General features: G+C 46.9%; 1 protein-coding gene across 10 annotated transcripts in view; it reads left to right on the forward strand.

The window, feature by feature from the left end:
* Osbpl3 (oxysterol binding protein like 3) overlaps nt 1–26,155 on the forward strand; it is a 165,373-nt gene that overhangs the window by 71,891 nt on the left and 67,327 nt on the right. For all 10 annotated transcript variants that reach the window (XM_060380014.1, XM_021631085.2, XM_021631093.2 and 7 more), the window contains one exon: nt 6,345–6,573. In XM_060380014.1, coding sequence (XP_060235997.1) covers nt 6,488–6,573 — 86 coding nt within the window. In that variant the 5' untranslated portion in view covers nt 6,345–6,487. The remainder of the gene's footprint in view (nt 1–6,344; nt 6,574–26,155) is intronic.

Raw genomic sequence — 26,155 nt, forward strand, 5'->3', positions numbered from 1 at the left:
GGCCCAAAGCTGGATTAATAATCGAAGCAGCCGAGTATAGTGGTACATGCCTAGAATCCTACCCTTCGAGTCAGAGACAGGAGGCTCTAGGGTTTCAGGACAGCCTGGTCTATATAAACTGACACTGTTTTCAGAAATAAACAAGTATGCAAACAAACAACAACAACAGTTTTAGTGTGCGCACAGTGAGGGACATGACAGTGTCCGCATGTTCTTTCTGGAACACACGTGAATCTTGTCTTTTAGTAAGGGAAGCACAAAGAGATGAGTTTCACATTTGTACTCATAAGGGCTGGAGATGATACCTGAAAAATGACTAACAAAGTTGGGGCTGTAGATATATACAGCTCAGTGGCTAAGCACTTGCCGCCCTCTCAGAGGGGTGGCGCTCAGTTCCCAGCACCCACTTGGGTATCACACAGCGACCTGTAATTCTAGTTCCAGGGGTTCCAACACCCTCTTCTGGCCTCCGTGGGCATCTGCATGCATGAATATGGCTCACAGGCACACATTGGAGTGATTACATCCAGTTGTGGCTGTTTGTGTGCCGGGAGGGAGGTGAAAGTGGTAGTCGTTCTGGTGTAGGTTATGTTGGGAAGGTAGTTAATCCTTTTCTCTCTAGTTCCAGAGAGGAAATTAGAAGCAATGTATGGAACTCACAGTGAGGTAAATTTCACTCCTAAGCAATGGAAAACTATAGCTTAGCAAATAAGGCAGAATGTCGTTCCTAACGCGGGAGGGGCCAAACAGTGATAAGGCGGGCTCTTGTGGAAAGAATGCTTGCTTCGGGTGAGAATCCACCTCTGCGATCCACAGTTCTGTGAGTGACTGGTGGTTTGCACTCTTTGTTTAGTCAGTAGAGGTGAATGAATGGCTTGGGCACAAACTTGGGCACTATTGCAAGCGCTAGGATCTGTCTCACAGCTGCACACGTGGGCCTTGCTGGCATGGCTCTGCAAGGACCAGGAAGGAGCAGCTGGTAGAGATGGCATTCTGTTTGGATATGCCACATGGGGTAAGCATCTGGATCGGTAGACAGGGAACAGGAACAGTGGAACATCTTCTATCTGCAGCTGCCCTTCGGGGAGCAGAGTGGAGGCTTGTTTTGACTCGGCTTCAGTGCTCATCCACCAGCGACAGACTGTTGTTCTGCAAAGGCCAGTGGTCAGATAGTTCAGAGAGACCAGCTAGCACTTCACATAGGGTTCAGGGCTGTTTACCAGTATCAGGTTACAGCGAGTCAAACCTGCTTCTAGAAATTTCTGATCCTGAATTTCTGTTCTAAGGCATTTTAAGTCACATTGCCAAATCTGTACCTCTGGTTTCGCAGTGTATGAAGTAGAGGTTTTCTACCTGAATCAGAGTAGTTTCTTTTGCCGAAGCATAGAAGTGGGTACCCTGTTGTGGTTTTCTGGTGCCAGTTCGGGGCATAATTTGTCTGCTTTCCTGAGATACTGCAAATTAGCTAGAACTGTATGCCTCCTGGTCTTCATGAGAGTTGTTTCCATCCCTGCAAGGAAAACCTATTTTTCAAGCCAAACCTTCCCAAGTGTCTGAGCTCAGGCCTCAGCCCTGCTGATAGCTGAACAGCTGCCACCATTTCCCACCTCTCCTAGTTGACATTAACCAGGTGTGTGTGTGTGTGTGTGTGTGTGTGTGTGTGTGTGTGTACATATAGAGGCCAAAGCTTGAGCTTAAGTGTCTTCCCCAACCACTCCCCAACCTTAGTTTTCCAATCTGCAGTTTGCTAATTCAGCCAGATTAGCTTCCCAACAGCCCTAGGAATCTGCCTGCCTCCATCTGCCCAGTGCTGGGGTTACAGGCCTGTCCCACCTCACCCAGCTTTTATGTGGGTGCTGGGGACCTGAACTCAGGTCATCCTGCTTGTGTAACAAGTTCATTATGGACTGAGCGATCTGCCCTACTCTTATCTTGCTTGTGGGAGCAACCAGTGGTGATGAAATGTGTGACTTTTCCCTTTTGCCTGAATGCATGCCTGTGCATCCCATATGGGCCTCGTGCCCCGTACTGAAATAAGAAGAGGCTGTGTAGCCTCCGGAACTGGAGTTACAGGTGGTTATGACACACCGAGTGGAAATCAAACCCAGGTCCTCTGTAAGCGCAGCAAATCCTCTTCACTGACGAGCCGTCTCTCTAGCTCTCTCCCCCAAGTTTTGATAGACTTTATTATCTCTTCCATAGTAGAAGCCTCCAAATGGCATGTTTCCATAAATCATGCCGGCTGGACTTGTAGCTACAACTGGTTTTTCATCAGCTTGATCTGCTGCTGGCTAGGGCTGAGAACGGTCCCAGCCCAGCTCTGAGGCCTTGTGGAGTATCTTTGCATTGGCCAAATGCATCTGGCTTCTCGCTTTGAATGACGAGGCTGCATGATTTAGAGGAAGGGGAGAGTTATGACTCTTCTTCTTAACTTGGGGATAAGGCTGACTTGAAAGCAGGTCAGACACTGAATTCTGTCGTAGATCAAATACTTAATAGACAGGATGCACAAAACAACAACAACAACAACCACCTGAATTTGTAGAGATTTATGAACACTTACTTCTACAGGGGTGTAGCCCCAGAAGACCCCAGAGCTTTTGGGAGCTGCAGAATGTTCTGTTTCTGAAGCCAGGTGGGAGTTACTTACTGGCAAAAGTACAGTTCTATATGTACTCTGTAAGATTGGTGCACTTTACTGGAAAGCCGCAGTAAAAGAAAAATGAATATAAATGGCCATTCCGTGTTAGGACAGGGAAGCCATTATATTCTGTTCAGATCAGCATGTTTCTCGAGTTAAAGGTTTCTCCATCCAGGGGTCACTGCGTGAGGTGAGAACACCTGACTGGCTTTCACTGGTCGGCCCCCATCTCAGAGATCCCAGAATCAGCAACTCCTGGTCCCCATGTCTCCTAAGGAGTTTATCATGACAGCTTTCCCAGGTCAGCACAGTCAGGACCACTATTTGAAGGAGGAGATGTCCCTTGAGGCCAAGCCTTTCCCTATAGTGGGCCCATCCCAGCCCTGCGGAGTCCCTGCGAGTGGCTGTGGGAATCCTTCCCTCCAGAAGTTCTAGCTTACCCTGCAGGGTTCCTGCAAGCGGATGTGGCGGTTGTCCCTCTATAGTGCCCTCTGGTGGTCTCTAGATCCCTCAACTCAGGGCACTGCTCCTTTATTATTTGCTCTGGGAGCTAAACACATCCTCTTCCCAGAATGAGCTTCGTATGTTTTTTAGAGGGCAGCAAGATCCTAGGGAACAAAATACCAGTATTTCCTCGGCTCATACTCTCAGGCTGCTTTAGTAATGGGTATGGGGGGAGACAGGAACGAAAAGGGTGTGGTGCTGGCACAGGCCTTAACCCTAAGTGCCAATTCCATGAGTCGTGGTTTTAGCCCACTAGGAGCCTTGGCTTGCTTGGTGGTTCCCTCCAAAGTGAGATTGCCAGTCAAGGGGTAAAGGTGACCCCTCTCAGCAGTTAACCGAGTCAAGGAATGAGCTTCTCATTTGGTAAGCTTTCATAATCCCCGTGACTCAAGTTCTTGCCCAAGGCATTCCCCCTCCTTCACATTTCACACACACACACCTCTCCTTCCATACTCTCCTTTATCAGAACCTTAGGCTTAGAAAAACAAAACCTGGCACACACAGACAGAAATCCTTTGTTAGTATTTCTAGTCTACTGTGGACATGTTGCCATAGTGATCACACACACACACACACACACACACACACACAGTTCCTGAGGGTACCATGGGTTTTTTTTTTTCCCCTTTCTTAGACAACAGGCAACACTGTTAACTAAACAAACTATTAATATGTCTTTTCAGCTTCTCTTGGCGCTTTTTAGCTAGCTTAATTTGCTCCTAATTCAGCTATACTTAGTCATGCCCTGTAAGTAGAGCTAACTTTATCAACAGCCAGGGCTGTTTGCTTTCAGGATTATTCATTGTCGGAGCCAGCTTGTAATGATTCCAGAGATGGAGAGCACATTGGGGTAACATGGTGTGTTAGTTCCTCTTCTGTTGCTGTGATAAAACAGCGCGACAAGGGCAGTTTACGGGTGGGAAGCTTTTTGGGGCATATGGTTCCAGAGGGCTGAATCCATGATGGTTAGAGTATAGACATGCCTGAAGGAACAGGAAGCAGAACCGTGAGTGCAAAGCAGAGAGAGTGAACAGCAAGGAGGGTGAGGCTTGAAGCTCTCAAAACCCACCCAGGGTGATGTACTCCCTTCAGGGAGGCCGCACTCCTAAGCCTCCCAAACCAGCTCCACCAACTACAGACCAAGTGTTCAAACAAAGGAACCTGGTAGTGGGGGAGGGGAGGCAGCAGCAGTCTTTTCCAAACCATCGCTAATGGGAATTGATTTCTCTGACTATAGGTCCCTTAATTTACCTTCCAAGATTTAGCCGTTTCACTGCATTGTTTTGATTTTTAACATATGGCTTTAAATATAATTATTTTCAGGAAACAAAATGCCAGAAATGCATTGTAAGATTTTGAGTGTTTCATAATTAATCCCATTTGGAATCACCAGATCTGACTTGTTGGCTCCAGGACAATCATATTGCATCCTTCTTTAGAAATTGGCCCATGTGAGCACTCTGAGTGGATTGAATAAAATAGGTTTTACTGTCAGCGTTTCTGGGAAAGTTGTAGAACCTAATGGAACTTAGTGTGTTTAGGAAGGTCCTGGCCTTGTGCAGCCCTGCCCATCCACATCCATGGCCCTTAATCCGGGGCTGTGGATGTCAATGGTGCTTCCTGGGACTTAGACTCTCTGCAGCCTGGGGAGCTGTCCCTCAGTGTAAGGCCCCCTGTATCTGCAGAGCCAGCAGCCTCCCAAGCTTCTTGGAAGCAGGGATGTCTAGGCACTAGTCAGTGTTTTTCTCACACCTTCAGTCATCTGCCACACTGGAGCCCAAAACATCTGAGTTGGGCTAAAAGCTCTTACTGTTTCACCTGGCCACAAGGGGCACATCTATTTCCAGCTCCGTGTGTAAAGGGCTAGGAAAGCGAGCCCCCTCTTGCTATGTGTGTGATCTGGCTAGAGACCTAACTTACCACAGGCTCTGTGATCTTCTGTGTAAAACAGAGATGATGCTCTCCCATCAGGCTGTTAAAGCGCCTGTGGGAATCCTTATGGAAATCCTTGTTCTAGCATATGGCAGTGAGTATCACGGTCCCTACCCAGCTATCACTTTTATTACTAGTATGCTACCAGATGAGGAAAACTTTGTTGACCCCCCCCCCCTTGCCTCCAATTTTTGTTACATTTAGAAGGAATTTAAAAAATTCTTTGGGATAACAGGCCCACTGCTTTTCTCTAAAAAGCTAAACCAAACCAAACAAACAAACCCCAGAGAATTAAAAATAATTACAGTATCATTCTTATTACATTGACCTCATTTTTTTCAATAATTTCAACTGTGCATTTCTATGACATTTCGTGGTTTTACAGTGTTGCGCAACCACCATCACTGTCTAGTTCCAAAACACTTTCATCACCTCCTGTGGGACCAGTAACCATCTAGGCAGTCACATCCAGTCCTTCCCTGACTTCAAGCCCTGGTAGCCATGACCTTCCAGCTCTATGCGTTTGCTGACTCTGTACTCGTCATATTCACAGAGTAGTATAATGTGGCCTTTTCTGTTTGGCGTCTTTCACTTACCACGATGTCTGCAGGGTTCCTCCATGTTACAACGTGCATAAGTCCGTTTTGCTGTTAGATGTCTGGGTAATACTTTTATTGTTTTTCTTAGATTTAGTCTATACAGTCATCAGTTTAGGGGTTTATCTATTATAAATACTGCTGATAATGAGCAGTCGTCTGTAACTTTTCCTTTAAAACACTGGTTTTCAGTTCTCTCAGAAGTAAAATTGTATATTATATATAATTCTGTGCTTACCGTTTTTTTGCGAAAACTGTCAAACTTCTCTCTGCCGTGGTTATACAGTTTATGTTCAGATCATCAGTGGGTTCTAATTTCTTCATATCCTTCCCAAAGCTAGTTACTTTTTATTATTGTTGTTGTTATTATAGTTGTCATAGCGATGTGAAGTGGTGTCTCACCGTGGTTTGGGAATATTTGATAGTACTGGTTTTGTATGGGTCTGCATTCAAGCTACCATATTAGTGTTCTAAAACTTGCCACATTTCAAAGGTACATGAAAAACCACATATACAAAATTTCCCATTGTGAGAGGTGCCAAGTGTCTTTTGACCACTGGCATCTGTAACATGTGGGGTGGCCTCGCCATTCTGTAGCTAAGCAGTGTAGAACCCCTGGAATCTATAGCTTCTCTAATTACTTCTTTTTTTTTTTTTTTTTTTGGTTCTAGAGATTTCCTCTGACCCATCCAAAATGGTCCTTAGACTCATTGGCTAAGAGCTCACGTCTGCCTTCGAGGACTTCCTATTCTCAACACCACCATCTTCTCATGGCATTTTGACTGTACCGAGCCCAAACTCTTCATGATGAGTGATGAGAAGAACCTGGCTGTGTCCCAAAAACTGGTTTCACCTTCGAGAAGCACAAGTAGCTGTTCCTCCAAGCAAGGAAGCCGACAGGTAACATTTAACTCATGTCAGTCCTAATGTGCAAATTGAATCACAAGGGTTTGCAGGTACAGATATTCGTGGGGAAATGCCACCTCTTAGTTGAAGAGCAAGCCCTGTCTTCATACTTGGGGAGATGAAGAGAATTGATCAATTCATGTTCCTCTCAGGTCTTTTCTGTTGTTCTGCTCAACCTTTGTGACTCCGCCAGCATAGGCACTAACATTCCCATTTTGCCTCCAAGGAAGCTGAGTCACGCAGTCCAGATTACTTGCCCCAGTGAGGACCAGATGCCAAACGAAATCTCCATCTCTTTTGCTGCAGGGCCCATCATTTCTGTTTTTAAAGATTGGTTTATTTTTATTTCCTGTTTATGGGTGTTTTGCCTGCATGTGTGGAGGCTGGAAGATGGTATCGGTTCTCCCGGGACTATTAGAGTTGGTTGTCTGTTGCCATTCCACAATGCTGGGAACTGAACCCACGTCCTCAGCAAGAACTGACAAGTGCTGCCAACGGCTGAACCATCTGGCCAGCCCATCCCACCTTTTTTTATACCCTATTGACCAAAATAAGCAATAATCGCTCTTCCAATAATTACAACGTCCACCTCCACTTCCTTCCATTCACCCAGCTTGAAGAAAACACATACCTCAAGGTTGTCTGTGAGTAGCTGAAGTCTCACTTGCTTTCTTTTTCTATTGGGATAAGGGAAGCTAGTAGGCAGGGACAGGTGACAAGAAGAAAACCATGAAAGAGAGGACAGAACCATTAACTCTCAAGTAACTGTCGCTGGTCGCTTCTTGGTTTCCTTTCCAATGTGGCTTTGCTGGCTGATCTGCTGAGGCCCAGTCCATGACAGTAAGGGCATGTTAATCACTGCGATCCATCCTGCTTCAGCAAAGCAGAGGGCGGGGGATAAGCAAGAAAGCTGGATTTCCAACCCCAGAGGCCTTGGAGCTGGTACGCATTTACTGCCTCTGTGGGCACTGCCTTTTCCCTGGAAGCCATTCTGGCTGAAGAATTTTCTTTTGTCCAGATTTGGAAGCAATAATTAAGCAGCGGCCCACCTCGGGGACGTTGCACAATAGTGACTCAGCTGAGTGTCTCTTGGTTTGAACATTTGTCTCAGTCAGGGTGCTTGCCACCCACAAGTCCATAATTTTGGGCAAATTAAAGTTTGCTGTGAGCTTAGTACGTAGGGAGCCTTTTAAGAACTCTTCGGAGAGTTAAGAGCATGTTTGTGTATGTGTGTGAGCACACTTGTGTCCATGTCTGTGAACATGGCTGCACCTGTGCCATGATGCACATATGCCGTAGAGGTTGGAAGACGATCTCAGATGTGGATTTTCACCTTTCCCTTTATTTGAGACAGTCCCTTCTTTGTTTTTTCTGCTGCTCACACCAGGCTAGCTGGCCCAAGGACTCTCTTATCTCTGCCTTTCACCTCGTAAGAGTGTTGACATTTCAGATGCTTTTGCTGTGACCTGTTTAGAATGAACTTTGTGTCCTTGTGTTTGTGTGGTGTGTTGGCTAGTTTTTTTGTTTATTGTTATTTGTTGTCAACCTGACACAAACCTAGGTCATCTGAGAAGGTCGAACCTCAGCTGGAAAATGCCTCCATTGGATTGGCCTGTAAGGCATGTCTGTGGGGGCATTTTTGATGAATGATTCTCATAAGGGGGACCAGCCCACTGCAGGCAGCACCACCCTTGACAGACCCAGCAAGCCACAGGGAGCAAGCCAGTAAGCAGCATTCATTCCTCCATAGTTTGGTCTTCAGTTCCTGCCTCCAGGTTCTTATCCTTCCTGAGTCCCTGCCTTGGCTTCCCTCCGTGAAGGGCTGTCATCAGGTTGCGTCACCAGATAAACCCTTTCTTCTCCAGGTTGTTTTTGGTTGTGGTCTCTGTCACAACAAAGAAAGCAAACTGAAACATGTGACAAGCTTGTTAGCTCACTGACCTGACTACCCTGCCTCTGGGATTTTATTTTATTTTTTAAAGATTAAGTTTGTCACTGGCTGATGCTAACACACTGTGGGTCCCTAGAGATCTGCTCTCGTGGGAGGGAGGGAGCCTGTCCTCTTGGTCAGCTGCTGCCAGGCTTTCCCACTCCTACAGCCAGAGCTCAGGTCTGGGCTGGAGCAGGCTGTGGCTTGTCCTCCCACCTCAGCAACTTGCCCCGAGCAGCATGTCTTGCTCTGTGCTCTTTTACTTCATGAGGAGGATGCATCCAATGAAGTAGCAAGTATGACAGCCCCGGAGGAGCTGTGTCATTCCATCCTCACTACAGGAACTCCTCCAGCGTGTTCACTAAGATTAGTTGAGTTGGTTTTCACAAGGCTATTTTCCATAAAATTCCCGGTGCTCCAGCTTTCTTTCTTTTTTTTTTCTTTCTTTCACCAGATGTTCAGCTTTTATATTTAGGACCTTCCACTTGGATTTGAACAATCAGCATGCACAGTTGTTTTATGTTCTGGTCAGGGTTTTGTCAACTTGACACAAAGGAGGGAGGAGGGAACCTCAGCACAGAATGGCCTCTGTAAGCCTGGCCTGTAGGTATGGCTGTGGGACGTTTCCTTGATTGCGTGTTGATGAGGAGGGACCAGCCCACTGTGGGCGGTGCCTCCCCTGCACAGGTGGTCCTGGACGGTGTAAGAAACAAGCTGATCAGCCACGAGGACCAGGCCAAGAAACAGTGTTCCTCCAGATTTTTGCTGACTCCCTTTGTCAGTGAGGGTGTATAAGCCCAAATTGGTTTTGGTCTCGATCACGGCAAAAGACAGCAAAGTCGAATACTTTTTGTATTCCTCTGTGACAGAGAGAGTAGAGGATTCGATACCTTTATTTCGTGGCTAGCCTGAACCCAGTTACAAACCCTCTGTTCACTTTGGAGGGACCATGTATCTACCTACTGTTCCCTTTTCTGACAAAGGAAAGTGTTCTGCCCCAGGCTAGCACAGCTTTCCTATCGTCTGCCTCCCACACTGGCCAGAACTCTGCTTTGGTCTCAGGAGCCTTAGAAGCTCTCCCTCGCTGGCCCTTTGGGGGCTCAGCCGTTCCCATGGCATCTGTCAGTTGCTAAATAAAGCAAAGCGGTGCGTTTCCAGCCTCGTCACAGGATGCTGAAAGCGGCAAGATTTCCACAGTCCCAGGCTGAACTAGAGAGATGTTAAAGTATTAACTGGTGAAGCCACGTGCAGCCACCTCCTGGTTTTGAAGGTGCCACTTTAAAACCCCTTTCAGGTTGCCCCATGAGTGGGCCCATTCCACATTGACGTCACTGGCCGTTATCTGTGCTGTTAGTTTTTTTTTTTTTTTTTTTTTTTTTTTTGTATGGATTGTGGTTAGAGCCTCTTCTTGCATGTCTCCTGTGAAATCTGCAGTCACCTGCCTTGGTTTGGCGTGTGCTGCTGCCTATGGCTTCCACTCCCAGGGACTCTGATCCAGGGCAAGTCTCACATTTCATTGGGGACTCCTTTTCTGTGGAGGGAATGGAATGTCCCAGACCCCCATCAGATTAGGTTCAGCTGCCATGTACCTCCCTGGATGAGCAGGTGGCAAAACCTCCATTCGCTGTGCTGTGAGGACGTCCTTGGCATCATCTCAGTTTGCAGCAGTGAGCCTGGCTCAGGTGGGGACCATTTTCTGCTCCCTCCGCTCACACAAGTAAGCCAGCCAACACTTTTGCTGACAGTATGTTTTACATCATTACTTTCTTTCAGATCCATGGAGACTTTCAAACTTTTAAAAACATGGTCTTCCCTCTTTGGCTTTATTGAGGTGTGACTGACAAATGAAAACTGTACATATTTATAGTCAGTGCTGCGCTGTTTTGGTATTTTTGTAGAGTGTGAATGATAAACATAAAGTAGGTAACAAATGCACCAGTGGTCCTGCCTAGTTATGTCTGGTGTGTGGACAGCAAGAGCCTTTATGATCAGCTATCCCGGATTGGGAAGATGCTCAGTCTGTAGTCTGTTCAAGGACCTGGGCTCAACCCCCAGAAGCCACATAAAGTTGGGTGTGGTGACAGACAAGTGTGAAACCATCGCTGAGGAGGTAGAGACACACACACCTCCAGGGTTCACTGGCCAGCCTAGCACAGTGAACTCCAGGCTGATGAGAGAGCGTGTCTCAAAATCCAGGTGATCACTCCTGAAGTATACCTGAGGTTGTCCTCTGGCCTCACCTGCACCTATCCAAACGTGCACAGAGAAAGTCACACTGTGCTGACAAGTGTCACATACAGTTTTCCCGTGGTATTTGTGATGGTATTGGTTCCAGGAGGCCCACCGATAACAGAACTCAGGAAGGCACATTTGTGTGAAATGTGATAGCTTTCATCCACCAACGAGACCGCCCTCTTCTATTCTTCGGATGGTCTTGATTCCTGGTAGAAAACTGTTAGCAGTTGCTGTACCCTATTCAGGGAATGACGATGGGAGGGAAAGTCTGGACACGTGGGGCACTGTTTCTCGGTGTGTAGTTGGCTGACTCTGTGAAGGGCAGATGTGCGAGGCGGGGTGCCGTGTTCTCACCTGTTGCCCTTCCGGTGCACCTTAGACGTGCAGACTCTGTTCTTCCTGAGTCACTGGACCTTTGAGCTCACGCCCTCTGATCTTCCGGTGTGTTGTACCTTAATCCCACCTTCTGCTTCTGTGAGTTCAGGTCGTAGATGACGTGTCCACCTAAGATAGAGCAGTGTGCTTTCCGGTGCCCAGCACAGAATTCTCCAGATTCCTCCATGTTGTCACAGATGAAAAGATTCCACCCTTTCTGCAGGCAGAATAGGATTTCTTTCCAAAGAAACTGTATTGTGTTGAACCTGTTTTTAAACTCTTTTTATTTGGGGCATACACACAGCTGCCTCCCTTCCACCAGAGGGAAGGTTGGTGGGGAGAGGCCCCAGACCCCTTTACTTCTCCTGGCTGTTTAGGGTCCATGGGTTCTTAGGAACTATGCCAGTCTCTGTCCACAGCAAACAGTTTCCTCGGAGGTCCTGCGGTGAAATGCCTGCTTCCAAACCGCCACACCGCTGTCTCTGGTTTCTCCAAACTGCCACATGCCACACACTCTCTCTATCTCTCCCTCTCTCCCTGTCTTCCTCCCCACCCCCCTCCTATTTCTCTTCCTCAGAGTCCTAGACCACACCCCTCTCCGTGCTGCATGGAAACAGGCCATTACCAGCTGGCAAAGACCACACACCGAGTTATCAGCTGTGGACAAACTAAAGCCCAAACTAAAATCCCACCCTTGGGATTCAAACAAACCCACATTTACATAACATAACTGAGTTTTTAAAGAAAGCAAAACTTCCACCGCAGTATTGTGTATGTCTGTATGTGGTGTGTGTATGTGCATGTGTGTATACTGAGTGTGTGTACACACTACATTTTCTTTGCAGACTTTTTTTTAACGACATGCATATAAGACAACCTAGAAGTATGTGGCTTTCCACATTTTACTCTGCTTGGAGTCTGGGTGGCAGCAGAAAGGGGCACTAAAAGCTTGAATTTAAAACTCCCATCTTGCACAGACGAATATGCACACATATTACACACATACCACACACCTCACATGTCACACACATACCAGATACTATACACATACCACACACTACACACATTTTACATATACACACCACACACTTGACACACATCACATACTACCCATGTCACACACGTACATACCACATTCACATCATACACATAGAGAAGAAAACACCCTCTTGACCATGAGACTTAGTCTTTCTCAATCTTTTCCTCTTAAGTTCTCATCTGGCACAGCCAACTGGTAATCAGAGTATCTCTACCTCAGACTTTCTTTCTGTTCCTTAAACTGAATTTGCTTGTCTTTGATTCTTGAATTGACTTGAACTTTGCCTTCCTTCTTTCCTTCCTTCCTTCCTTCTTTCTTCCTTCCTCCCTTCCTTCCTCCCTCCCTCCTCCCTTCCTCCCTTCCTGTCTTTCTCTCTCTTTTTTGGCTTTTTGAGACAGGGTTTCTCTGTAGCCCTGGCTATCCTGGACTCTGTAGACCAGGCTGGCCTCGAACTCACAGAGATCTGCCTGCCTCTGCCTCTTTGAGTGCTGGGATTACAGGCATGAACTTGGACTTTCTATAACAGACTTGTTTAATGCAAGTTTTGGTTTCTTTGTAAACTCAGTTATGTTACGTAAATAGGTTTTGGTTTTAATCCCAAGTGTGGGATTTTAGTTGGGCTGTAGTTTGTCCACAGCTGATAATTGTCTTGTGTGGAGCATGGCTTTTGTCAGCTGTTAAGGCCTTCCTCATGCCGCACGGAGAGGGCATGGTCTAGGACTCTGACAGTATATGTATGAGGCCGAGAAAGAGAAGAGGAGGTGCATGTGGTGTGGAGCAGTCTGGAGACCAGAGACCAGGTGTGCTGGTTTGGAGCAGAGAGAGAGAAACTCCCTGGGGTGCAGCAGCGTGGAGGAGACTGCTAGCTGCAGTTGACGAAGATTGGTATAGAGCCCTGAAGAACCCCTTGATCCTAAACAGCTGGTTAGTGGGCCCCCTCTCCCCACTAACCTTTTCTCTCCTACTTAAGGTTGGGGGGTTGGTAGGAGGGAGGTAGAGGCCTAGACACCCCAAATAAAGTAGAGTTTTAATAGAGTGCTAGCTACAAGTGGCCTTCTGCTACAGGCTTGCATGTGCAAAACTTTAGGGAGCCGTGCACTTCCGTGTAAATTCCGTGATCCATGTACCTCTCACTTCCGTGCAGATTTCCCTCATTCATGTATCTCTCACTTCCTTGTAGATTCCCTCATCCATGTGTCTATGCAAGTCTGTGTAGATACTCTCCTGTTCAGGTGTCTGTGTTAAATGAGCTTGCTCTCTGGAAGGAGAAGATGAGAAGAAGTAAGTGACACTCCACGTGAGAGGACCTGGGCTGGCGCCTGAGGGGTGTTCAGTGCAGGACAGTCAAGTTACGGAAGGAATTGGCAGAATAAGCGTGCACTTGCTTGGAAGAAAGATGCCAGTGGAGACTGTTCTGTGGATCCAATGAAGCAGGCGAAGGGATGTATAACCAGCAGACAGAATTGCTATTTTTAAACATAATAAAATAGGAGCAACTATAATTTTCTTTTGTCTTTTCCCACTACTCTCCTTCTATTCCTGCCTAGAAATTTCAAAGCCGTGCATTTTAGAAGTCAGGCAGGGCTGACTGTCATAGTCTCTTTGGAACTCTCAATGAGTAGGTATGGCTTGTCTTTATTAGAAGAGCCCAATAAATAGCCAAGGTGTTTGCTTATTTAGTTTGTTTTTTTCTTTTCTTCTCTTTTTTATTTTTATTTTTATTTTTTTTGTCTTTTGTTTTTCTTCAACTGCTTGTGTTGAGAAGCTGCTACTAAATATGTATTGAGCAGGAGATGTGAATCTATGGAGGACAGAGGAGCCAGAGTATCATAAATAAGAAACCAGCTGACGCAAACCCCTGGGTGGAGAGAGGCCTTGGCTCCCCCTCTTTAATGCGATATTAGCATTTGCCATGAAAATCAGAGATGAGGAAGTAAGTTCTGCTAAGACAGTTCACAGGCACGGTTCCCCTCTCAGCCTGGGGCTTGAAAGGGAGAGGTCTATTGCTGGTTGAGTCTCCCCACAGTGACTCAGCTTGCTCTTGTCACCCTGCTGTCCCTGGGCTAATCTTTGGTGGCATTTGAGTCCCCTCTGGGTCACCTAATGGGAGTTAATTTATGCAGGCTGTTAGCTTATGCTACACTTCAGAAATCACAACCAGCCTGGGCTCAGCGCCAGAATCTATAGGGGCAGGTAGGTTGCCTGAGAGAGAATTTGCTAGGTTTTGCATGGTGAATGAAAGCGCAGTGTTCAGGTGTTGATATTTTCAGTCGAGTATTGAACCCACTGAGATCCGAGCCAGATGTGGTGACGCTTGTCTGTAATCACAGCACTTGGGAGACTGAGGCGGGGGGGTTGGCAAGTTCAATGTCAGGAAGAATAAGGAAGAGAAAGGAGAGGAAGAAGAGGAGGAAATAATTGCATAATCACGTCGACCGCTTTACTTTGAAGGCACTAAATTTGATCAGGCTGCTTTTTAAGGTGTGGACTGCGTCGACACTTCAGTACATTATGGAGACATGACTGCGGGACCCTCCTGCCATGTCACCCTGTCTTCTGGCGGCGTCTTGGTTCCTTTCCTATGGATTCAGGATGGTACAAAAGGCAGCAGAATGCGGGCCTGACTCGTGATGCGACAGAGCACCAGGGGTACCTGCTAACCTTTGCAACAAACGGAGAAGTCACTCCAGAAAGAAAGGCAGTCGTCCCGTTTAAGGACATGGGTGCAGATCTTTGAGAGCCCTGGGGCCTTGCTGTATCCTAATGTGCTTGATTCAAGGACTTTCAAGGGCAAGCAGTGGCCACCAGAGGGTCCTCTTGAGACAGTAGCTCCCAGCTCAGTGTTTCATGGTGATGATGGGCAAAGGCAGATGTGTACCCATGGCTGTAAGCAAAGTGAAAAGCAAGCTTTATTAAGGAAAAGTGAGAAGTGAAAGAAAATGGAGAGAGACTCCTGAAAATGTGGGGTGGGATCCCCCGAGAGGGGAAAAAAACTCATGGATCTTGCCTAGGGGATTTTTGTAAGACTTAAGCAGAAACTGGGCAAAGACTGCTGTCATTTCTATTGAGATGGATGGGTCTATGATGGCCCGAGCTACAGGGGACCCACAATGCCCTATACACGTTCCTATGCTGAAGCCAGGGAGACAACCATGTGCTGCTCACCCAGTCATGGCGGTGGCTCACATAAAAGCCTGCTCGTGTCCATCTTTGAGCTGTGTTTTGTTAGCCGCCGACCTTGGCTCATCTATTGGCTGCTGATGCTGGCCCTGGCTGTCACTGACGATGCGGTGTTTGTTGGCTGATAACTGAAATATTCTTAATTGTAATATCCTTCCTTCGTTCTTGCATTTATGGAGCCAGACTGTAGTTTTAGCCGTACCTCCCCACACCCTACAATGACAATCTCCACATGAGTTTCAGGGGTCTAACTATATAGCCATAGCAAATAGTCATAGACTATTAAGGACAGCAAGCATCATCTTGGGGGCGGAGGGCCTGAGGTTAGATCTGGGACTTGGTCTAACCCAGATGGCTTTGGACCAGTTACAGACCCTCTCTGTGCCTTAGTTCCTCATCCGGTTGTACAAATTGCCTGAGTCCACAGGACGTCCTGTGGATGCCTGACAGACCATGTTCCTTCTACAAGCATGGAAGTCCCAGGGATCCTCAAGTTGCCTCACAGGTGACTGCTTTCCTGCCTCGTCCTTCGAGCTGTGAGACAGTGGCTGTGTAGGCTTAGCATCTATGTGGGCCACAGTGAGAGGAAGAGTCAACAAGGGATGCTACAGGTTAGGGCCACCCAGGAGCATCTTTACAGCTCCTGGCATCTCCTCAGACTGCCCTCTGGAATCCCAAAATAACTCATGAACTCTCAATTGTTTGTCTTGCTCTGGAAAGGAAATAATAATGGCCCAGAGATAGTAACTACAGTCCAGAGTCAGGGGAGCAGGGGCCATCTATTTGGAAACCACTGTCTTTACATGCTAGAGGCGCCTTCAGGAGTCAGCTTAAGGTCTACTTGTCCTGTATAAATGATGTTTAGAAAGGCCTCCTTTAGCTGGCACCTCTGAGCTTGGGGAAGAACAGGATGGACGAGTGAAGTAGCGTTTGGACCCCTGTTTGCTCAGAGCTATCTTTTTTCTGGTCATTCCAGCAGAGGAAAAGAGTCAGCTGTTTATTTCTGTCTTCATTTTCCAGGCTTATTTTCTGGGCCCTTTACTTCTTTTTCCCACCAGCCTTTTGGCCACAGCTATGTTGTGATGCTACGTTCTGGATGTAGGAAGGGTGAAAAAAGAAAAAAGTAAGACTCAATTTGCACTACGCTTTCACACTGAGTCTTGCAGAGGAGCAAACATTTGATATGAAAAGAGGTTAAGGCATTCGCTCTGTGTCTACAGAGGACAGGCTCTTGTTCCATACCTAACTGGAAGAACGGGAGAAACTGAACCCTAAACACTTCAAATGTCGTCCCTGACCTGTCTGCTCCAGTCTGCCGTTCTTGGAATAAATGACACAAGCACGGGCTGAAGAGACTGCCGGCGGGTGAGAGAGTTGGATGCCCTTGCAGAGGGTCTCGGTTTAGTTCCCAGCACCAGCATGCTGGCTCACAACCAACTTCCACTCCAGGTCCAAAGGGTCCAGATCCTCAAGCACACGTAGTGCAGACAGACAGACTTCCAAGCCAGCACTCATCCACGGGATCAAGATGAAACAAAAAGCAACAAAAATAGCTTTCCGTGTTTCAGAAGCACTGCCTTGATAGACATCTTGAGGGGCCTTAAGAAAATGAGTGTGTTTCTCTACGGTTGGCAGTAGTCACAGTGCAGGTCACAGGAAGAACCGGGACCCAGGTGATCTGGGGGAGTGTGTCCTCCCGGCTGTGCAGCACCTGGATTATCCTTGAGATGCCCCCTTGAGCTTAGCTGGCTCCATGGTTCTTCCATGTGGAAGAGAAAAATCTACTTCGGCAATTTGGTGATGGCAAAATGCTAGTGATGGGCAGGACTGCTCAGCCTGGCAAAGCATTTGCCACACAAGGCTGACAACCCGAGTTGAATCCCAGGGACCCACATACACAAACTGGAGGTGGTGGTGGTCATAAATGGCTGCACTCCTGCCAGGAAATGGAGGCAGAACCAGGAGAATCCCTGGAAGCTGGAAGGCTAACTAGAGTAGGCAATGCAGTAGATATGAGACTCAAGACGTTGCTTCGATGTGGTAGAGACAGTTTACTCCTGAAAGCTGTCCTCTGACCTCCACAGGCCTGCTGTGGGAACACACTCTCACACAACACGTCGCATATATACGTACACACAACAGTAAGCAGAAATGAAAAATTCTAATGGCCCAGAAGTGACAGTGCAGGTTATAGGACAAGGTCGAACAGAAGCCGCCTGGGCATTGGTGGTAGAGCATTAGCTGTGTTCTAGAGGAGATGTGGAATAATCTGCTATGCCTCTGGATGCTGGTGTTGACACTGGGTCCAGCCGTATTCTCCTCCGTGCTGTTCACAGGCCTGGCTGGGTCAGATGTACTGGCACATCTCTGATCTCTATGTCTCCTTTAACTTTTGTAATGGGTTGAATGCTGGCTCCCTAAAAGATAGGTCCACTTCTTCACCCTCAGAACTTAGGGGACCTTTGTAGATGTGGGTTAGTTAAGGACCTTGAGGAGGGCAAGGCACCCTTGGTTGTCCAGGTGGGCCCTAAATTAATAGGCAAGAAATCCCCCTGCCCTCCCCCCAGGGAGAACATGACATGAAGATGGTGGCAGATGTGATCTGTAGCAAGAAGCCAAGGAACAGCAGGGAATCAGCCTCCAGAGACCAGGACAGCCCCAAATAGTCTCCCCTCCAGCTTCCAGAGGGAGCCTGGCTCTGCCTACACCCAGTTTGAAATTTATGGCCCCCTGCACTGTTAAAAAAAAATTACCCATCAGAGTGGGGTGGTGGCAGAATAGGCCTATACTCCTCGCTCACAGGAGGCTGAGAGAGGAAGAGCATTAAGTGTGAGGGCAGCCTGGCTGGGTAGCAAGACCTCATTTCAAAATAAAAAAACAGAGAGAGTTGTTTTGGTTGAAATTCTAAGTCACTAAGTTTGTGGCCATTTGCCAGGGCAGCCTCAGGAAATCAATTCTCCCTGCTCAGAGGCCCAGCTTAAGCCCTTAGGTGTCACACACCGGGGATGGTGCCAGCCTGAGCTCGTGTGGTATGTGGAGCCCGAGTTTGGCACCTACAGGTTTTCCATCTGTGATGCCTTTCTCATTTTTCACGTGTGCTAACTTCCCGGGCTTCATTGCTTGGTGGTGTGTCTTGGCATGTCTAGTGTGGGTGCCAAGTGTGAGACCTTGGTATATGGAAGGGTTTGTCATTTTACATGCCTGCAACCCACACCTGTGGTTCCAAGTCACACACGCAGTGTTTCCCAGAACGGGCCTCTGTGTTGATGATAAACTTCCTTTAGCTCTTTGAGTGTATGGAGCTGAAGCATGTAGTCATCCATCGGCCCATCCATCTAGCGTGGAGGTTGGGTTTTCTTGAGAGATAACAAGCACTACCATTGAGTACAGAGTCCCGTCTTCCTCTCCCCCCCCCCCCCCCCCCAGTGCTCAGACCAGGGCACTGTATGACACAAAAGATTTTTTTTTTAAATCAAGAGGTAATAAAGATAAATACAAAATGAAATTTGCAAGACAGAAGGAACAAAAACGTCCTACCTTCTTACTGTTGGTGCCAGTCCCGTTTACATGGGCTCTGGAGGGCAGTACCCATCCAGATGATGGTGAGTTAGCCCAGACTCTCCTGTGGAGCCTGTGGCTGGCTGCCACCTTAGAAATGCCATTTGGAGAAAGGAGCTGGAGAAAGGGTGCAAAGGGGTTATGTCCTGGTCCCCCGAAGCTCTCAGTTTTGTGACCCCTCAAATAATTGATTTTACTTAGATTCCTCATATCTTAGGCAAAAGAAGTCCTTAGGTAACTGTCATAGTCTCTTTTGAACTCTCAGTTTTCAAAACAGATATCCCGTGATTTTGGGAAAAGCCATTGATTACAGTTTCCCTGGATACTTCTTTTATTTCCATAGAAATAAAAGAAGGCCAGAGTAGGTTGGGTTTGTCTGGCTTGGGAAGTCAGTGTCTTGCTGGGTGTGTTTTCGTGAAGGGGCTGGGCTAGAAGCAGGGGGAATGTTTGGCCTTGAAGGGATTCCACTGAGTCCTTCTGCACTGGTGGATGTCCTTGTCCAGAGACGATGTCCTGTGGCAAGGTTCTGTGTGTGAGCTGCAGGTAGAGCCCACAAATGCGTCCTGTCCCTTAGCAGTTTATAGCCTTGGGCAAACTACTTTGGAGCTTCAGTGATGAGCACCCTCTGCATGATGAGGGTGATAATGGTGTGATGACAGAACTACCTCAAGGCACGTAGGAGGACACGTGCCTTCCTTTATGACTGTCACTTCCATCACTTCCTTTATGACTGTCAGAAACCCCATCACCAGAGCTGTGGACACTTACCAACCCCATGGTAGGCTGCAATTGGGCAGAAATGGCTCAGGGGTTGTTGTAGCTATTGCCTCCTACAAGGCCTGTTTTCACAACAATATTGTGGGGAAAGAGGAAACGCATAGTCAATGTTTTCATAGCTGTTAGGCCTTAATTCCATTACAGGAATATTCCGCAATATCAATAACTTCCTAATATATTTGAGGAGCGTGAAAAGTGCTAAAGTAATTGCAGCCTCACTGCTAAGTGAGTCATCAGCAAGCTAGAAGCAGGCATTGCATGTGTGCTAAAGCTCTTTTTAAATGTTATTTTAATTATAAAATCGCCTGTGGTCAATACAGTTGCAATAAGCTCATCTTATTTGGAAACCCAAAATGGTCTCAGGTGGAGCAGTGAGACAGCTTACAGCTCACAGCTCTCCTGGTGTGCTCTCCCCACTGCCTGGTGATTTCTGAAGGGACCGGGGGCATAGTGCTCTCCTAGTATGTACATAAGATGTTTGTGTTCTGTAGCTGGTCAGGTAATAAGCCGGGGAGCTTTTGGGAGCCTGGATGCTCTGGGAATTTACTCTCCCAGCACTGTGCAGCCCTGTGATGAGAGAGAAAGCCCAGTGCCTGGTGGCATGTGGTGATTGATGGTCCCCAAACACCCTTCAGAATCAAAGTGGGTTCACCAGTGTTCCTCTCCTTCTTGAGTCTTCCATCTTGAAGTCAGGCTTGTGGCTGAGATGACTAATGATGTGTTTCAAAGGGCATGAGTCTGACAAGATTCAGGCGAGGTCTTAGAGTTCGTTTATGCCGACCTCCCTCTCAAGCTTAGCATCCCCTCTGTCCTCCTCAGCCTGGCGGCCATTAGCCTCTGAAGGGAGCACTCTCAGAACTAAGGGATGCTCTTTCCCTGGAGCAGCTGTGTCACTGTTGACTTATTATCTGCTGGTCTTCCTGCAGAGCTGGGCTCTAAGGCCTTTGACTCCTACTCATCAGTCCTGGTTTCTTCTTGGAGTCTACATTCTTGGAGCTCTTCATGATAGCCTGGTCTTCTGGAAGTGGCTAAAGCTCAGCCCTTCCCCCACCTGCGATCTGAGATGTGTGTCAGCAGGATCTTCCCGTGATTTTCACTGCATTTGACCTCACCCACCAGTGTGCCTCTGAATGCCTGTCTGTCTTTCTGTCTCTCTCTTTCTCTCTCCCCCTTTGGCAGCTCCAGCCCTCAGACATTGCATATTATTCAGACTAAGTACACAGTTGGTGTGACATCAAAGTGGTGGTTCTGTTAATTGGTAGTCTGCTGATAAGTATTTCCATGTGTTCATAGAAAAATCACAAAAGGTAGAAGGGTAGTGTTGGTGATCTTTAGCCTTTCCTGATAGGCTTTCAAGATCACAAATGCCTTTAAACTCGGTAATGATGGGTGTCATGAGCTGCCTCGTGATACAGTGTTGGGCATTGCCCCCTGGTTTTTAAAAACCTGGTAGACTGATCACAGGCTAATTAGAGCAAGTTACTCTCCAGTCCTGCCAGATACTGCCCTGTACTTCTCGCTGCAGGAAAAATGGAAGTTTCAGCTGATTCTATTTCTGACATCACAGCTAGGGTAGCTGAGAGCTGGGCACGGGCAAGGTGGCTGGGAGCTGTGCGCTGTGCACACAGCTGTGCTGGAAGGAAGCAGCGCCTGCAGTCGCCGCACTCGGCACCGTGGAAATGAACTTGGCCCGCTCACGAGCATGAATCAGTGCCTAGCCGCCTTTCTAATCACAAAGCAGCCTTCTGTCTTTGGCACCTTTTAGATGCTCTGTAAATGGGACTGAATGCAATGCCAGATGACTGACAGACCAAGATCAGTTGAGCCTTAGCAGAAGTCTTGAGAACTCCCATCTTGAGAACTCTCTCCATCTCATATTCATGATGACCTCTCAGCCTGATCCACGCAGGATGGGACATGTGGGTTCAGTCATTGCAGGACCTTGACCTCTGACCTGTGGAGTGTCTCAGGTGTTCATTTTACTCATGATGCAGGCCCTGCCTTCACACCAGCATGGCATGTGGTGGGCATCAGGTGCCATTCCCCAACAGTCCCTTTAGCCTGGAACACCAGCATCTCAAAATTATTTTCGTTACATTGGTGTGTGTGTGCATGGGTATAGAAGCATGTTGATACATGCACATGTGCACACATGCATTGCCCTGACACATGTGGAAATCTAAGGACAACTTCCTGGCTCTCCTTCCAGGACTTGAACTCAAGTTTTCAGGTTTGGTAGTAGCTACCTGTGTCCACTGAAGATCTCCCCAGCCTGTATCTGAGTGTTTTCTTTTACTTTTTATTTTTCTTGCTCTGAAAAGCAATTCAGTTGAATGGCACACTTCCTGGGACCCCAGGGACCATACACTCCTGCTCTCATTTGTTCAGCTGATATTTACTGAGGACACGGATTATAATGAACAAGGTTATAGTAAGACAAGGAACCCGCATCCTAGCTGGACAAGCAGGCAGTGTAAAGTTGGGTTTGTGTTATTACCGCTCCTCTTCAGAGGGGGGAGGGCCTTTGCCTTTCTTCAGGGAGGAGAAATAAAAATTCACCAGAGGGGAATAGACAGGAGGTCAGGCATGAAGGAGCAAAGGGTCAGCAGGATTGAAATGTGTGGGCTGATTTCTTTCTTTCTTTCTTTCTTTCTTTCTTTCTTTCTTTCTTTCTTTCTTTCTTTCTTTCTTTCTAATATAAGTCTTTTATTCCCAAAGACACCCCAAATTATACTCATAATTCAGGCTCTTGTTTCTGGAGCTGAGTAACTGAGGTCTTACTCATCTGCTGTACCCATCCCTTTTCAGACACATAGATGCCATCCAAAAGCTTTCTGATGTCCTTGTTTTTAACTGTTGTGGCTTGCTGAATCAGAGCCGCTGAATTTGAGAGAAGTTCGATATCATTTCCTTCATGGATTAATTCGTCCTTCTGGGCTTGAGAGACAGAACAAGCAACACCCGTCCTCATCTGAACCCTGCGGATGTATTTTTCACCCGAGAAATGTCGGATTTCAACCGAAGACCCATTCTCCTGGATAACGATGGGGAAGTGAGCGTACACAGATCTCATTTTGTATCGGAAGCCCAGGGTTAATACCCTTGATTGTGTTCTGAACGTAAACGGTTCTGACAGTGGCCAGTTTCTGTTACCCACCATTTTTTCTTTCTGAGAAGACTCACTCTACATGGATATGACTGAAGTCACTCCACAAGGTTCCCCTGGGGCCCTTCACACTGACCATGCACCCTGCAGAGTGATGCCGACATTTTCTGGGATGTCTGACTGCTGAGAATGGTCTTCATTCTCACAGTAGATGGGGCCAAAAAAAAAAAAAAAAGCTGTAGGCCAATCTCATACACGCTTGACAGCCCTGTGAGAGCAGAGAGCCAGGAGCTCTGAGCAGGCCCAGTGCTTCTCAACTCCTTCCAGTTCTCTTGAACAAGTTTCGGGGTTTACCCACCACTGTCCCCTAACCCCTCAGGATTGTTCTTTCTGTTCATCGTTGGAATTTACACGTTTAAAGTGCAGGAAAAAAATAACATTTTACAGTGAGAGCAGAATAATAAAAAACTCACAAGCTGTACTATACGGTGATGGAACCCTTCGGCAGCTCTGTTACATCAGGAAATTTATCTAATTCTCTTCCTCATTTTTTTACATAAAAAAAAAAAAGAATCCAATGTACATGATCTTAAAGGGTTAAGCCTGATAAGATGTGTATCAGCTCACCATGTGTCGACTATGATACTAGCCTCTGGAAAAGTTGCTCTGACTCTTTCCGTACATTTATTAATAGCTACTTCTGACTGTTTTAGGTCGGTGAACTGACAAAAGGCTCCTGGTTTTGTGGGTCTAGAATGTGCTTTTGTGGCGTTGCTATGTTTTTCATTTCTGTCTTTCAACCCTTTCTACTGTTTACTCTTCCTGTGATTCAGGTGGCACGATAGGAACTGTGGCGGCAACTTAGCCTCTTTCTGTAAGCTAACTGCCTAGTGTCGTTTACCTGATTCTATAGTTTAATCGACTTTCTTGGATGGGGACTGCGACAGATACCAAATGGAGAATTCTCTTAGTGGCTGCCACATACATACCACTCTTTTGCAGTTGGACACAAATTGAAGAAGATGGTCTCCATGGTAGCTTGGGAATAAGACACGGAAGCACTGGGGCCCAAATGAAAAAGCAACAACTTACAAGTTAATTGATTGGCCAGTTTCCTGGCAGTGTACAGGGAGTCCTGTACCATTGAGTGAACTATTTGCTGAGCAGACTCTGGGCTGAGCTGCACCCCAGCCCTTTCTGGTCAAGTGACATCAAGCGCCTTTGAAGATTTCTTGTAATACTTTGCAGAGTCTTTCTGGATGTGGGACACCCTTCTCCCTGTGCAAGGCCGAGGATTCGGGAAGTTTCTCTTTGTCCCCTCTTGTTGTCCGTTCACTTGAAGCCAAGATGCAAGAGACTTCTTCCCAATGCTGTTAATCCCCATGGCCCCAGGGTTGCCCAGCCTCAGAGGGAACAGCCTGAGGTCACTGCAGACTTCAGAGCCAGAGGTTGCTTCTGGGGTGTTTCCTGCTGGCTCAGTGGTGACTTGGGAAGAAGAAGCAAGCCTCTGAATGAAAATGGAGCCTATGAAGACATCTGCCCCTTCTCTTTCAGCCAAGCAGAGCCTGCCCTTTCTTCATGGTGTAAATCTGGCTTTTCCACCTGCCAGCACTTTAAAGTTCTTAACCTAGGAAGATGAAAATGACAAAACATGACAATCAGCAGGAGAAAAAAAAAAATACAAACCCTTCCTTCTTGTTGACAAGGGTGAGCAGACCTATTCCTAACACCAGTGCTCCATGCTGGCTGGTTGGGAGGAGTAAACTGTATCTCTAGAATTCTAGAACACTACAGTTCTAACCTGAGTCGTAAAGACACTTTTAAAATTCAGTTCTTCTTTCCCATTCAGCTGCAGGTAAAACCACATCTGCTTTTTCCCCAGTTTGGCAAGGATGCAATAATGGCTCGTTCTTCCCGGCATTTGTACCAAACACAACCGGAGGGACCGAGCAGATGTGTCTGCTTGCTTCAGCATTAGTGCTCCGCTTGGGAAATGGAAAACAACTCTAAATGGCTGATCCACCTGAGTGCTTTCCAGAGGGCTGGGCCTTGGATTTTCAAGGGATGATAACACAAACGCCCATCTTACACAAATACTCGTCTGTTGTATCTAATTTAACAACAGTCATTTGGCCCCGGGACACCAGGCACCACTTCGGATGTGTGCCGCATCGTTGTCTTCTGGGCACACAGGTCCGTAGCTCTTGTTCCAAGACTGGAGTTATTTATCAGGTGCTGGCTGTTCACAAGACAGGAGGGAACGTGAAGTGCGCCAGACCCTGTGTGCTCTCGAGGGGCTCCTGCCACTGGGGATAGTGACACCTCCTACATGTTTCCATGAGTGAGCGGGAGAGGCATTGCCCAGAAAGAACACTGGTGGGATGGAGTTCCAGGAATGGAGGGATACTCTCCTCCAGAGAAGGAGGGGTGTGACTGCCGGGCCTTAAAGCTTCATGGCATTTAAACAAGTAAAACACAATTCTGAACACCGACGGTCTGAGCCAGAGTAAACAAGAGCAGGATCGTTTGGTGTTTTACATGAATGGCACTGTGCTGCTCATGACTGAATGGGTATCTCTGGGTGTAGCTGAGTGACTGGACAGCTGGTGGCAGTTAGAACAAAGCCTCATTCACTGCTGCTGCCTCACCAAAAAGTTCCTCTAAATTAAACACTGAATATTCTACCCCCCCCCCCCCTTATTTAACCATTGAATAAATCTTTTTTTATAACTCTAGGTTCCGAAATATCTACAGTGGTGATTTAAAAATCTGGGCTGTGTCTTTATCTCCATTCAAAGTGAAAAGGGCTCAGATAAAAGGCAGATCATCAAAGAGTTCTGTTGCTAATGTAGCAAAGGATTCTGTTGCTAACGCTGTGAAGGATCCTGTTGCTGGAGGTGATGTGCTGAGCTTTGGGAAGCATGGAAGAGAGCCCTGGGGCTGCACCCTGGGGCTGGTCCAGACTTACCATCTAGCTCCTGGTGTCCAGTCCATGGCCTCTGATCGTATCAGCTGTCCAGGGCAATGTGAGACATATTTTATATAATATCTGGTGTGTGTATTCACACTCTGAGTTGTATTCTAGCCTGTGAATTTCATGTATGTTATGACCTAATTAATCATCATCATCTATCTTACATACAAGGATATTACCAACTTATAGTTTATTTTGCACAGATTTAGCAATGGTTTAAATATTTTAAAAGAAATTTTCAGGATTTTTTTGTGGTTTTCTTTTGAAATTTGTTTTCACTCACTTGAAATAACCTCAGTGGCCAATGATGTAGGATTAATTAAAGCAGCCATTTATGCCCCTTCAAAACTGAAAACAACCCAGGCCAAAAAATACAAGGATTTTTTTGTTGTTGTTGTTCGT

The sequence above is a fragment of the Meriones unguiculatus genome, chromosome 3 (assembly GCF_030254825.1).
Source record: "Meriones unguiculatus strain TT.TT164.6M chromosome 3, Bangor_MerUng_6.1, whole genome shotgun sequence".
NCBI lineage: Eukaryota > Metazoa > Chordata > Mammalia > Rodentia > Muridae > Meriones > Meriones unguiculatus.